This window comes from Vanessa cardui, chromosome 6, assembly GCF_905220365.1.
Source record: "Vanessa cardui chromosome 6, ilVanCard2.1, whole genome shotgun sequence".
Taxonomy (NCBI): Eukaryota; Metazoa; Arthropoda; class Insecta; order Lepidoptera; family Nymphalidae; genus Vanessa; species Vanessa cardui.
The window spans coordinates 4,614,956-4,629,015 of NC_061128.1; the positions used below are offsets into that span (position 1 = coordinate 4,614,956).

Genomic DNA, 14,060 nt, shown 5'->3' on the forward strand with positions numbered 1-14,060 from the left:
TTAGAAATAATTATTTTTTGTCTAAATATTTTTTTATTGAGAGAAATAATAAGTTTCGCAATTTAAAATTAATATTTAATCGAAAACACGGCACATGGGCGATACCAATTTTAATACAGTGTCCAGCGCCATCTAGAATAACATGAAATACAACAAAACAAGTTATGGCGGGAATTATAAATGATCATTTATATCTAAAATTAATAAAGTCTTAATACAATGTGAAACAATGAAATGTCAGTAAACATAAACATAATAATAATAGTAACAAGTAAAAAAAAAACTAAGACTACAAAAATATTCAAATAATGTAATGTATGTAACCTAATTTTTATAATCTAAAAGATCATAACATCCACACATTAACAACAAAAGCAGGAAATTTATAAGTTTATTACAGACGACATAGTTGAAGAAAAGACATAAAACTAAAAGTAAGAGTAATAATAAAATAGAATGAATTAGTATTGAGAGTATCACCTTTTCTAAACGATTTACTATTAAGCAGTCTTTCTTGTTTAGGCACTGAGTTTATTTGTCAAGCTCACAAGTCACGTGGAATAAGGCTTGTGTTCCTCTAAATTTACATTTTTATTAGAATTTAGATATTTTAATGTTTCTTTTCCTTTTATATAATTCATATGTACCATGCCTTCTAATGTTTTTATTAAACATAAAGTCTTCTTTAAAGTTACTGATTGTATTTGATTGGGCAACAAATTTCATTTCAGTAGGTATTACATTGACTTTAAAGTTTGTTGTGTAACCACTTGCTGACGTCAAAACGGTAGGTACAAAAGGTAGAACTTTTGGTTTTTGAAGGACTTTCTTTTGTTTTTTGTTTTCCGATTCGTCGTCATTAAGGTAAACACTTTCTTCTAAATAGTTAGAAGGCTTGTTTCTCCGTCTTCTGGCTTCGACTACTGAGAATTGAGTTGTTGAAACTAATTTAAGCTTTTCAGCAGCCGACATTTGTTTAGGTTTATCATCCAATTGCTTTAAGATGCTAGTAGGCAAGCGTGGAACATGTACTGTATCAAATGAATTTTCTTTGACAACCTAAAATATTTAAAGCCTTTAAAAGTTACACATTACAAAAATAATAAATTATGATTTTAAGCCATCTAGTGTATATTTCATCATGCATTAGTTTCATTCTGAATGAGCAAAGTGATAAAATAAGTGTTAAATCTTTTTTAATTGTGAAACATTGCTCACTGTCTTATGTATAATGATTTTTCAAATATAATTAAAACATAATATAAAATTTATATTGTGTTTTAATTAAATATTTTAAATTAATTATAAATTCAATATATACCTTAGAAACCATATTTCCTTCATCATCATCTCTCACCTTACGTTTATTTGTTTTAACTGCTGTAACAAAAGAACAATATTTAGCGGGATTATCAACAGCACCCAAAATATCAATCCTGCTCAAATGCTTCTTATTTTGAAGAAAGCAATCAAAATAAATAGTGGTCCAGACTAAATTATCTATCAGAAAAATTGTACCTGTAGTGGTATTTTGAACATTTGGTTGAGTCTCTTTTTTCAATTTATTCTTTTTACCAACATTAGATTGTCCTAGGTTTTCTTCAGGTATTAGCTCCTTATCTGTGATTATGAAAATTGAGTAAGTTATCAAAACAGAAATGATAAATTATAGAACTAATTTAGTACCAAATGACTCACTTGTATTTGTTTCCTCATTTTGTGAAACCTTCCTCTTTTTCTTTTGACTGCCATCTAAGGATTCATTCAATTTCTTTGGAGTACTAAGTTTATCTGAAAACAACATGTCTTTGATACTCAATTTATTAATTCACTTTTTGATACACTGCTAAATAAGAGTCTGACATCATGTGTTATCAATCCTATTTTAACAGCATTTGAAATAATTTAATTTATTGTAATATCCAAAATATTTTTTCTGATTGGCAAAATCTTATTTTATTGTCACAAACAGTATGGCCATATTCTACTAAGCATGTATGTATATAATGTTATACCTTCAAGAACAGTATCTTCAGGTGTAGTTTGAGATGATTTCCGTTTACGTTTCTTTGTATTCTTACTTTCATTAAGTTCCACTGAAAGAAATAATAGATATAAATTGTATTCATATATATATTATTCAAACGCATTTTTAAGTAAAAACTTAAAAAAAAAAAAAAAATTTTTTTTTAAGTTTACCATTTGTTGTCAATAAGCTACTTTCTCCAGTTGAAGAGTGTCTTTTGTTTTTTTTGGACTCTGAATTGTCCGGAGTCATACTTATAAGGTCTTGTTTTTCATTTTCTGATACTAAAAAATAAAAGAATCTTTGTATAAGTTATATAAATACATACATAAAGTAGAAAAAATATACATAATGCTAATTAGTTTGATTCAAGCAAATATTTTTTTATGGCTCAAACATATTTATATATTCATTTGTTATAATAGACCATAATTATATGCGTGGTAAATATATGCCACCAAAAATAATAGACGATTTTACAATACTTTGATTTTCTTTGGAGTGTAATAATTTTCAATGTATAAATTCCAAATGTACTTAATAATCTTAAAATACTGGCGAGCCGCCTCGGGTCGTACGGGTGCAATTGATAATACTTAATATATACTACATTTTTTTTTTGTTTCTTTATGTTGTTGTATGTGTTATATATACAAAAACCTTCCTCTCGAATCACTATATATTAAAAAAAACCGCAATAAAATTCTTTGCGTAATTTTAAAGATCTGTGCATACTTAGGGACAGACAGAGGTAAGTGACTTTGATTCATACCATGTTATGATAATAATTATGATATGCCATTTTCTACAAACCTGACACATTCTTCTTCTTTTGACTGCCTGGTGTTTTTATGTTTGAAATATCGAGTTTTGTCTCGTGTAGATCTCCTGGAACTACAAATTTAGATTACCATTTTCATCCATTTATTTTTAAAATAGATGATACATGTTACTTTATCACCAGTAAGTGGAATTTTCGTTACTGAAAATATTCGTAATTTGAAACATTTCAGTGAATAATTGCAGTTAAATTACAATAAAAGGCTCAATATTACTTACGAAATGAATAATAATTCTTATATACCTGATTGTTCACAATCCTGAGATTTTAGTGACAATTTTTTCTTCTTCTGGCTGCCCGGTGTTTTTATTTTAGATTCATCCAAGGACAATTCCTCTTTTGGCTCTGAAGACAAAGGATTAAGTAAAAAATAATAAATATATATATTAATAGTATTTAATATAGAGCCTTTTTTGGAATTACTTAGTTATTTTAGTAAGTTAAGAATATAATAAATAATTAACAAAAAATAATAATATATACTAATATTAAAAATGTGAGAGTAACACTACCGCATTATTGGACCAAATTTAATGAAATTCGGTATAAAGCAAGCTTAAACTCCAAGGAAGGATACGGGCTCCTTTTTTGCATAACAAATGACAGGTTATTAATGAAATGAATATTACCTATTTGAACATTTTCAGGAGAGTATACGAGCTGCTTCTTTTTCTTTAAAATGTTTGGTGTTGTACTAAAGGACTTGTCAGCAGGAGCATCTTCCTCATCTGGAAATATATACAAGTAAATATTACTTTAAATAACTAAAAACTTCTTTTATTGTGACCATAATAGCTAATTCCTTTTAATCAGTTTTAATTTTTTTTTTTTTTAATTTAAAACTGATTAAAATTTAATTGTTATTTGTTTGTACATATGTAATATACTTTTTATACAGTATAATTAATATGAAATACATTTTTTATAATTATTCAATTTAAGACATACATTTTAAAATATAACAGTGAATGTCTAATACAATTTTGACTAAATTTAGTAAGTATGAAATTTTTGGCATGCATTTTTTTCTGTTATTGACTGACCTTGTTCTTGAATTTTGGATTGTGACATACGTTTTTTCTTCTTACTGCCAGGAGTTTTAGTCATAGATTCATCAACAACTTGTTCAGGCAAATCTGAAAATAGTAAAGTTAAATTAATTTAATTCTTTTATTAACATAATGCTTATTTTCAAACCAAAGTTGTCGAAGACAAAAGTAAGAAGAATTTTGTATAAGTTGTAACTTTGAAAGCATCAAAATTTAATTTTGTATATATACACTATTTAATTTAAAGACGTTTCCGGTAAACTATGTTAAATAAATTTTATTACATAAATTTCAGAAGTACAAATGAAAATACGACAAGTTCATCTCATATTATAAATATAAGATGAACTACGACAACTATATTATAATATTTATATTATGATTATCTCTAAATATTACTGTTGGTTACCTTTTTGAGTTGTTTCTTCATTTATAACATCATTATCCTTCTTCTTTTTATTCTTGCTCAATGAAACATTCAAGTCATTTTCATTTTCTTAAAAAAATAAAACAATATGTACCTTTAGTCTTACTCAAATGTGGTAAAATACAAATATTCATGAGAAAAAAAAATGTAAAAAACTATGCATGAGAAGAACAAGGTTATAATGTTAAAAATTAACATCAGAACATTGTATAGTATTTTATAGAAATCAAAGTAGCTATATACTGACTTATTTAAATATTAATAAAAAAAGATAAACTTGCAATAATTATAGTAACTCAAGTGTATATTAAATACCTGTTGAGTCTAGGTTTAGTGATTCAGTCATCTTCTTTTTCTTTTTCTTTTCACTGTTTGGAGTTTTCGTAACTGATTTGTTACTAGCAAAATCTAAAATAATAATAATGATATTGATAAATAAAATGATTCCAAGCAATTAATTAAATTGAGCATGTAAGTTACAAAAAAATAATACAAAACCTGTCTCATCTTTTCCATCCTCATCAAGGTTTTTTTGTATTTTTGAGTTTCGATTTTCTTTTTTAAATGGCACATCCATTGGTGCATCAGAGTCAGAATTTTCATTAGTTTCTAAAACATACACAGTAAATAAATTTTATATATTGAAATTTTAAAAATAAATTAATAATTTCTCTTTTACATACCTGATTCATTTACAGCCATGCATACATCTTTTTTGTCTATTATTTCATCAGTGTCTTCATCCAGATTATCTGAAATTAAATATAATATAAATTATATATCTGTTTAACAAGTACATATCTCATTTAAAAAAAGCAATTTTAATTTAATTTTAAATTAGACTCATTTAATAAATCTTACCATTATTTACAAGAGATAATTTCTTCTTATTCTTTTTTGAGCTGGACTTATTTAAAGAATTGTTGGTTTGTGCAATTGCGCCCTCTGTATCAATAAAAAAGCTTTCATTGTTTTCATTTGCGTTATCTGTAAAGAATTTATAGTATGAAATATTATTTTTAGCTTTTTTTGGGAATTTAATGACAGAATAAACAAATACTACAAATACACTTGACTTGTTTTCCTTTAAAATCAATTAATCAATCAATACACGAATTAAGCTCATACAAATCAGATACATTGGAAACATTCATAAATTTTAATTTTGTGGATTACACATTTTTATTTACAACAACAACAACAGCCTGTAAATTTGCCACTGTTGGGCTAAGGCCTCTCCCATCAAAGAGAAGGTTTAGAACATATTAATGGAATATTTATTTTTATTTAATTATACCTAAATCTAGCTGCATTGCATAATTACCTTAATCTTACAATTAAAATCTTAAGTATTTTCATTTTACTACATTTCTCAGAATTGTAAATAATTCAATTTAATACTTCGTAAAAGTCTTACCTGAAGTAGGAGCAGTTTCTGATTTACGTTTCTTATTTTTTTTATTGTAACTAGCATCAAGATTACATAACTTATCTGCTTGGCTGCTCATATCTGAAATTTGAATGTATTATGTTCAGCTTTTTATGTATAGTATACCATTTATTGGTTAAGTAAACATTTTTTTGATAATTACCTGTATTTTCCCTTATGTCAGTTTTACCTTCAATTCGCTTCAAGGGAATGAATTCCTCTGTGTTTGAAGTACTGTTTTTATTCTGTATGTTCTCACTGGTATTACTATCTTCAGAAAATAGCAAATGTAAATCAATTGAATCAGGGGATGAGTTGCGGTCTGTATCTGGTTTTGTAATTTTATTTTCTGTAGAAATATTACTTTCTCTCTGCTTCTGCTTATTATTTTTTACTTTTTTAGCAGATTTTATTTGAGTCAGATTTAGTTCATCAATTATGGTAGTATTTTTTTTCTTATCTTTTTTCTTATCGACGTTTAGTGAAATATCACATTTCTTAGATTTTACTTTATTGGTTTTATTTAAGCCTTCAAGAATTGAATCATAATTTTGCATTATATTCTCATTGTCACTACTAAGAGAAACTTCATCAGCCATAGAATCTTCTAATGGATCTACAAATTCTGTTTGAGTTTTTGTCAATTCATTTTCCATATTAGGATCATTTTCAGTATTAATAAATGCAATAGAAGAATCGGCTTTCTTTGGCGTTTTTTGTTCCTGTTTTATGTGAGTAGTTAATGGATCAATATCTTTTAAGCTCTCATTGCATATAGTTATTTCCTTTTCATTTATAGCATTATCTTCACAATAACTTTCAGATAGGCGTTTTCTTTTTTTATCCGAATTTTTATTCCCAGTTTCATTATCCTGTAGACTCACTTCATGACTGGAATCCAATCTCATTCGGTGATTCTTTTTCTTTGATTTTATTTCTGTTTCACCTTCAGATTCTGAAGAACTTAGTTGTTGTTTCTTACGTCTTTTGGATTTTTCTACTTCAGAACTGGAGCTTTTGTTTGAAATATTTAATTTGTGCCGGAACTCATACATTTCCCTGGAGGCCATTTTTTGTTCCTTCTTTTTTCGTTCATCATATTTTTTCTTCGAATCTTTTGTCATTTTCAGTTCATTGTCACTCATAGATAGGTCATCTTCCGTACCATCTAATAATTCATTATCTTCTTCAGCTGAACTAACTACAAAAGAGTCTTTCTCATAGTCAGAATCATCTGATAAGTCATCATCGGATGTTAGAGTTTCTCCTTTTTCTAATATCTCATTCTCTCTTAGATATTGGCGCTCATTTTCATCTTGGCTATCACCTGATTCATAGGAGTCACCAGCATCTTCAGCTTCATCATCCATAAGATTATCAGAATCTTGTGATTCATCATTTGATGCCATTTCATCATCAGAGTCAGTTGATGGAAAAGATTTATTAACAGATTTTTTAGAAGAGTTTGAAATATTGCTTTCTCTTTTTTTACTTTTATTGTTTATCAATTTACTGTCTTCTGCTGAATCAATTGAATCAGTGCCGGTAATTTTTACTTCTTCATTTTTACTCCTTAAGTTCTCTTTATTATTCCCTGTTTTATTCAATGAAATATTTAAATTTGATTTATTCTTAGAAATTTCGTTGTTATTCTTTTGGCTAGTTTCTTCTTCAGATGAAATTTCGTTGTCCACATTATCAGATGTCTTGTCATTTTTCGATAAATTTATTTTATTTTTATTATTATTTGTATCATTATTCGAAGCAATGATGGAGGTGTTAATATTACCTAATTTTAGCAAATTTTTCTGTTGTAAAGGTGTGCTTGTTGTTACATAATTAAGTGAAAGATTTCTTTTATTACTATCATTTTCTTGGGTAGCATTTAAATCATCTGCTGTTCTTGATAGTAAACTTTGTTTAATTTGAGGAGATTTTGTAACATTATTAATATCACCGGAAGAACTGTCTTTGAGTTGTGACAATATTAAAGTACTTTTGTTTTCATTTTCACTTTTATTAAGATTTAATAATATGGATGATTTTCTTTTAGATTTGTTAAGTTGTTTTTCTTTAGATTCACTTTTGTCTAATAGCACAGAAGGTGAACTTGAATAAATGTTGTTAGGTTTTATTTCAGGTATCAATGAACTATCAGGTATTGTTTCATCCACATCCATTGGTTCACAGCTATCATTTATTAGATTAGCATTATTGGATACATTTGCTTTAATTGAATCATTTTTTTGAGACATCATAGAGAATTGAGAAATATCTTTTTCTAATTGATCGGAATGTTGAATTACAGGTACACATTGATCTTCATGTTCATGCCTTTTTTGGATACCAACTTTAACAGAATTAGTATCTGAATCTTCCTCAATATATACAATAGTTTGTATGTCATTACTTGGTTCTGTTTCAAAAATTTTGTTTGTTACAATTTGATTATTTTTTTCATTGCTGCTTTGGTTTAATAATGATTTATTTTTATCATTATTTTTATCAATACTTTTATTCATCACCTTTGTCATGGATGTGTCAATATCCCCTTCCATAAAGCTGTTACCATTTTCCTTAATCTTAGATTTGTTAACTTTGTCTTTATCCATGCTTGTATTTAGACCATCACCTGAATTAAATTTATTTATTTGGACTATGGGAATTTTAGTTCCATCAATCTTTTTTTTTCTTAATCCTTCATTATCACTGTAAAAGTTGTTTTCATTTTCAGCACTTGCAATAGTCCATGACTTAGTTCTGTTTCTTTTTTTATTACTGTTGCGTTTGGCTTCCAAAGCAGATGTGCTTTTATTAAGGTGAACATTATTAGTCTTGGTCTCTGTGTTTAAATTTTCCAGTAAATTAGAAGTGAGTATGGAATGCCTATTTTTTTGTGACACTTTGTTCTCTCTTGTAGTCTCTTCATCTTTACTTTCAGATTCTTTAGAAATTGAAGTTTCTAAAGATTTATTTAATGAAGAGTTTTTGATTTCATCAGTTGGTTCAACATGGCTAACTTGGCTACTCTCTTTTTCATTAACAGAGGTGTTTTGCTTAATTTTCTCTCTAAGGCGTGGACTTTTACGCACATTGCCCGTAGAGATATTTTTTTCATTTGTATCAGTACTATTTCTAGATTTCCTAACATTACTATCTGGTTCTTCTGGAATAATTTCATTAATTTGTATTGTTGGTTTAGTACTGGGTTGAATTTCAACTGAAAATATAAATTTGTATGTGTAAATTGTTTTACTTATTATAATGATGTGTTTTATTTATATACAAATGGCAAACTATTTCAGAATTTAATTTATAATTTTACCTTTTTCTATGCTGGACGTAGAGTCTTTTCTAGTTCTTCGAGTTTGTCGAACCGGTGTGGGTGGTGCTTCAGTGTCACTTCCTGTAAATTTTTGATAACATTTTTATTAATTATGAATAACAATTGAAATAGTTTGAGTCTGTAATTTGGAGTTTAAATATTTTATTGTTTGTTTGTTAAGTGTTTGAACAATGAGTAATGGATTTACAAAATTTACAAACCAATTTGAGAAGTTCTTCTAATGGCTCTTTTGGCTCTTGGAGAATCAACCGCTAAAGCAATGTCTGATACAATACTTGTGTTTGATTTAATTCTTGTGCTTCGTCTTGATGGAGTGACAGGTTTTTCATCGATAGAGTCAATAATTTCTTTTACTGGTGCTTTCTTAGTGGTCGTTTTTGTAGTGTTGTCTGGGTCTGTTGAATTATCATATTTATTTTTTAGATAAAAACACTATAATGTTATTCTGTTTTGCTATTGCATAAAAAATAATTAAATTATGCAAATAGTTAGATATGCATTACAAAGAGACTAGAACACTCTTTAAATAAAATATAATTGGTTAATTACTAATATAATTCATTACTATTTTCATCAATGAGGTCTAAGTCAGGTTTAGCAGCTCTTCTTCCTCCTCTCTTCTTGGTCGGTGTGTTAACTGCAGGCGACTTGCTCTCTTCAGACTGTTCTACGGACATTCTTCTCCGTAAACGAGTTACAGGAGCTGAAAAATGTTTGTTAATATTTTTTACTAAAAATACTTTAAGAATAACGGTCAAACCGCTTTATTATATGCTTTAATAAAAGAGGTTTTAAAGGAACAATATAAAATATAAACATTTCTTTATATAAACACAGTTATCCGAAATAAATTTGAACACATGAGGTGTACCGGACAAATTATCAATGATAATGCGTAGTTTTATCGAACCGCTTTTTGAAATTTTATTAAGAAATATCTACAAACCTTTGACACCTCCATCTGCCTCCATCTTTGAAATAAATGTTAAAAAATTATATTTGTAATTCCCAATAAGTTACGCAAACACGTGTAATACATTAACTTTTCAAAACCGTGCTTTGAGGTTGAGATAATGGTCGAACAGCTGTTGAGACGCCGCGAACTGTCAATTCAAAACCGACGCGTGCTTAATGATGGCAACATTGCCGATTTCCGTCTCAAAATCATAGACTAAGACAACTTTTTTTTTTTAGATTTTAATGGCATCTTACAATTATTTATAGCTAATGTTAAATAAAAATTAATAATAAGGTATTATTTAAAAATAATTGGAAATATTTGATAAAAAAAACATTCAGTAGTAATGACTTTTCAAGGTACTTATGCACTATCAACAGGATGTTTTAACTGATAGATAGCCGTAAGCATAGAGAGTTTTGGGGGTTCAACATAGTCTAATAGATACAATATTATAAAATAGGGAAAGTACATGTAGACTAATAAATAAGAAAAAAAAATTCTTAATTTGTCTTAAGTTTCAGTTTTCGAAGTATCTTTTGAGGAATTTATTCATTTACATGCAAGTTTAGAGCTTTTGATTTGTTAAATTTTCTTAAACACTTTAAAAGTTAGAAAGTTAAAATAAAAACAAAATGATTTGACTTAATATTATTGGTCATGACTTGGAATAATCTATTATAATATTATATTTTTGTCTTTTTGCTTGCATTCAGATGGAGTAGATATAATTTCGAATTTTGACGAGATGCCAAAAGGTGAAATTCTGCAGCCGGGATTAATCCAATCAATTCTTAGGAATATCCCCTAGACATTCTCCTTTAAAAATGCAGTAAAAGATGCAAAATAACCCAACATCTGTAACAACGTTATAGGATTAACGCTATGCCTTGGATATGGTTAAAGGGAAGAAGGTTGTACTAGGGAGTAACCGTTCAGAAGTAAGGGCAGTACTCCATGTGAGGCCTAATAGTATAGTTTTAGGCGAGGAGCCGACATGAATAGTCTTGTCTTCGTGGATATACCGAACTTTTTTGATACCAATTTGGCTTTACTTTACCGCGTATTCCGAAACTGATGTAATGGGGATATTCCCATATCGGGGATATGCGACAAATGGTGATTTTTTTAACGGTTAACGTGCAGACTTGTGTCTTTTTGGAGTTGAAATGGACTAGGTTTAGCCCCAGTCCGAGACTTGACTTGACAAATTTTTTATAGAGCATGTACCGTCGACATCGACTTTTATGGTCCGATCTTAAGTATGTGATCAATAGATATAAGCGATAGGTACATACATGTTTACTTTGTGAATTGCGAAAAGTTACACTTACATCTGCAAATAAGGAAAATATACATATGATCGAAACTATATATCAATAGTTATATTATTAAATTTACAAAACTGTTTGAACAGTAAATAATGAGGATTAACAGTAAAATATTTCTTTATATTCATTAAAAAAATATAATTTTAGTATTGTTATAGTACTAAAAAAGTTCACTAAACTGCGATAAAGATACATTTTACGTAGTATATTAGGTTGGGGAAAAAGTCTTTTCGCATATAGTATGTATGAACTTGTAATAAAATCTCATTGGCTCAATTTTAAAATTCAAATTAGGAATTTGTGTGATTTTCATTTGTTTTTGTTGTTGTTAAAATGAGTGAATCTAAAGAAGAAATTCGATACATTTTAAAATTTTACTATAAAAAAGGTAAAAATGCAACTCAAGTCGCGAAAAAAATTTGTGATGTTTATGGACCTAATGCAGTATCTGTGAGAGTAGCGCAAGTTTGGTTTAAGCGTTTTCAAGCCGGAAATTTTGATATCAAAGATGCATCTCGCTCTGGTCGCCCTGTTACGGACAAAATTGATGCCATTTTTGAAAAAGTGGAGCAAGATCGGCAAATTAGTAGTTATGATGTAGCTGAAGAACTGGCAATTGACCACAAAACGGTTTTGACTCATTTGAATAAAGCTGGGTACACAAAAAAGCTCGATATATGGGTGCCTAATGAACTCACTGAAAGAAACCTAATGAACCGTGTACTCATTTGTGATTCTTTATTACGACGTAATGAAACCGAACCATTTTTGAAGAAGCTGATAACTGGTGATGAAAAGTGGATCACATACGACAAGAACGTGCGAAAAAGATCGTGGTCAAAGGCCGGTCAAGCTTCACAGACTGTGGCAAAACCCGGATTAACTCGCAACAAGGTAATGCTGTGTGTATGATGGGATTGGAAGGGCATCATTCATTATGAGCTGTTATCGCCCGGCAGGACCATCGATTCAGAACTGTATTGCGAACAATTGATGAGATTGAAGCAAGAAATTGAGAGAAAGCGGCCAGAATTGATCAACAGAAGGGGTGTGGTTTTTCACCATGACAACGCTAGACCTCACACATATTTAGCCACTCAACAAAAAATACGAGAGTTTGGCTGGGAGGTATTAATGCATCCGCCGTATAGTCCTGACCTTGCACCTTCAGATTTTCATCTGTTTCGGTCTCTGCAGAATTCCTTAGGCAGTGTCAAGTTAACATCACGAGAGGACTGCCAAAACCACTTGTCGCAGTTTTTCGATCAGAAGCCCCAAAATTTTTACAGCAATGGGATCATGTCACTACCAACAAGATGGCAAAAAGTTATGGAACAAAATGGCACCTACATACTTTAGTCAAATGTAAATAAACTATAAAAAAACTTTTTGAATTTTCATATAAAATACGAAGAAACTTTTTCCCCCACCTATTATATTGTGTCGTAGTATAAGTGTGTACTACCTTTGTATCTGAATAGATATCCAATTGGAAACATATCTACTACAAAGCCATACCCCATAATAAAATTTTAAAAATGACTAACCTACATCCAAATTTATATTGCCTATTTAATTTACTTTTGAGATGGATTTTTAAAAATGGTGAAACTACTGATCTTTACTCATAAAAAGATGCCTAAAGAGTGTTTTTTATCATTCAAACATTGAGAAAAAGTAAAGTTCTGTGAAAATTTTTCATTTTCAAACATTTAAAGACGAACTTCAATTCAAATAAAAAAACTTTCATCCTCTATTTCACGATTTTGATGCATTTTTTAATAATGTGGTAAAATTTTAAATCGCTATTTAGGTTTCTATTCCAAATTTGCTGTTCCATCGGTCTATAAAAGTGAGGAAATAGAGTACATAGATACATCACCTATATTTACACACACACTATAGTTTAGCTACTAGTATCCCGTGAGATTGGTTGCCGTGTCGGAAATCGGTCAGGACATCATCATCATCATTAATACGCGCCATCCCCTTATTGCTTTCAGGTTATTTACTTCAAACCTTAATATATACCTGAATAATATTAAAGTCCATTCGATAATAATTAAGTTTATTATACACAGTAACATAGACATAGTGGGCATTTGAAGATTATAATATGAATTGATAAAAAGTAAAATGAGAAAACAAGTAGAGTAATAATATAAAATTAAAAATAAAGGACTGTAAAAATAACGCCAGGTAATAGCTTCCTGCCCTTACAAGGAGAAGATTTTAAGCTTATTTAACCACGCTGCTTCAGAGCTATTCGAAACAATATTTAGGTGTCCTCATAATGTTTTCCTATACTGACGGATATAATAACAGATACAAATGAAAGCTCTAAAAAATGTTTTTCTCGGGCTTAAAATCTAGACCAACTCGCCTCCTATAATTGATATGCTCAGTCCAATTTATAAATGGAAAATAATCGGATTACAGGCTGATACAAAAAACTATTTTACTTATAGAAAATAAGTAAAATCTACGAGAACGAGCTCACAACTCGGCTTGAATATGGACCGTATTCATATTTCATTTTTAATTTTACTAATATAGCAGGTAACATTCTGGTCGGAATAAAATCTGCGGTGAGTTTTGTTCAAAGGACCGGTTGATCCCAAGCTTCACGTATTGTTATCTACGTCGCTTTTGT

The 14,060-nt window shown here is 29.0% G+C and overlaps 1 protein-coding gene across 3 annotated transcripts; it reads right to left on the reverse strand.

Annotated features, from left to right (window-relative positions):
* Positions 1-61: 61 nt before the first annotated feature.
* LOC124530265 (uncharacterized protein MAL13P1.304-like) lies at positions 62-10,238 on the reverse strand. Of its 3 annotated transcripts, none has more exons than XM_047104337.1 (21): positions 10,065-10,238; positions 9,684-9,821; positions 9,319-9,513; positions 9,098-9,178; positions 5,936-8,992; positions 5,761-5,853; positions 5,205-5,288; positions 5,027-5,095; positions 4,842-4,952; positions 4,659-4,751; positions 4,326-4,412; positions 3,911-4,003; positions 3,497-3,595; positions 3,111-3,212; positions 2,840-2,914; positions 2,200-2,310; positions 2,016-2,096; positions 1,699-1,791; positions 1,519-1,620; positions 1,322-1,380; positions 62-1,059 (listed from the first exon to the last, which is right to left on the reverse strand). In XM_047104337.1, the coding sequence occupies exons 1-21, from the start codon at positions 10,087-10,089 to the stop codon at positions 595-597; spliced, it is 5,313 nt and encodes a 1,770-aa protein (XP_046960293.1). In that variant the 5' UTR covers positions 10,090-10,238; the 3' UTR covers positions 62-594. The 3 variants fall into 3 exon arrangements, with proteins under 3 accessions (XP_046960293.1, XP_046960292.1, XP_046960291.1); XM_047104336.1 differs by having other exon boundaries at positions 1,322-1,377; positions 5,205-5,330; XM_047104335.1 differs by having other exon boundaries at positions 5,205-5,330.
* Positions 10,239-14,060: the final 3,822 nt, after the last annotated feature.

Excerpts from the sequence above, each read along its gene's own strand:
- LOC124530265 (XM_047104335.1), bottom strand. The coding sequence starts at position 10,089 with ATGGAGGCAGATGGAGGTGTCAAAG. Across the intron at positions 4,004-4,325 it reads TGAAGAAACAACTCAAAAAG|ATTTGCCTGAACAAGTTGTT; the intron begins GTAACCAACAGT and ends TACTATTTTCAG. Across the intron at positions 2,311-2,839 it reads AAAGAAGAAGAATGTGTCAG|TATCAGAAAATGAAAAACAA; the intron begins GTTTGTAGAAAA and ends TTTATTTTTTAG.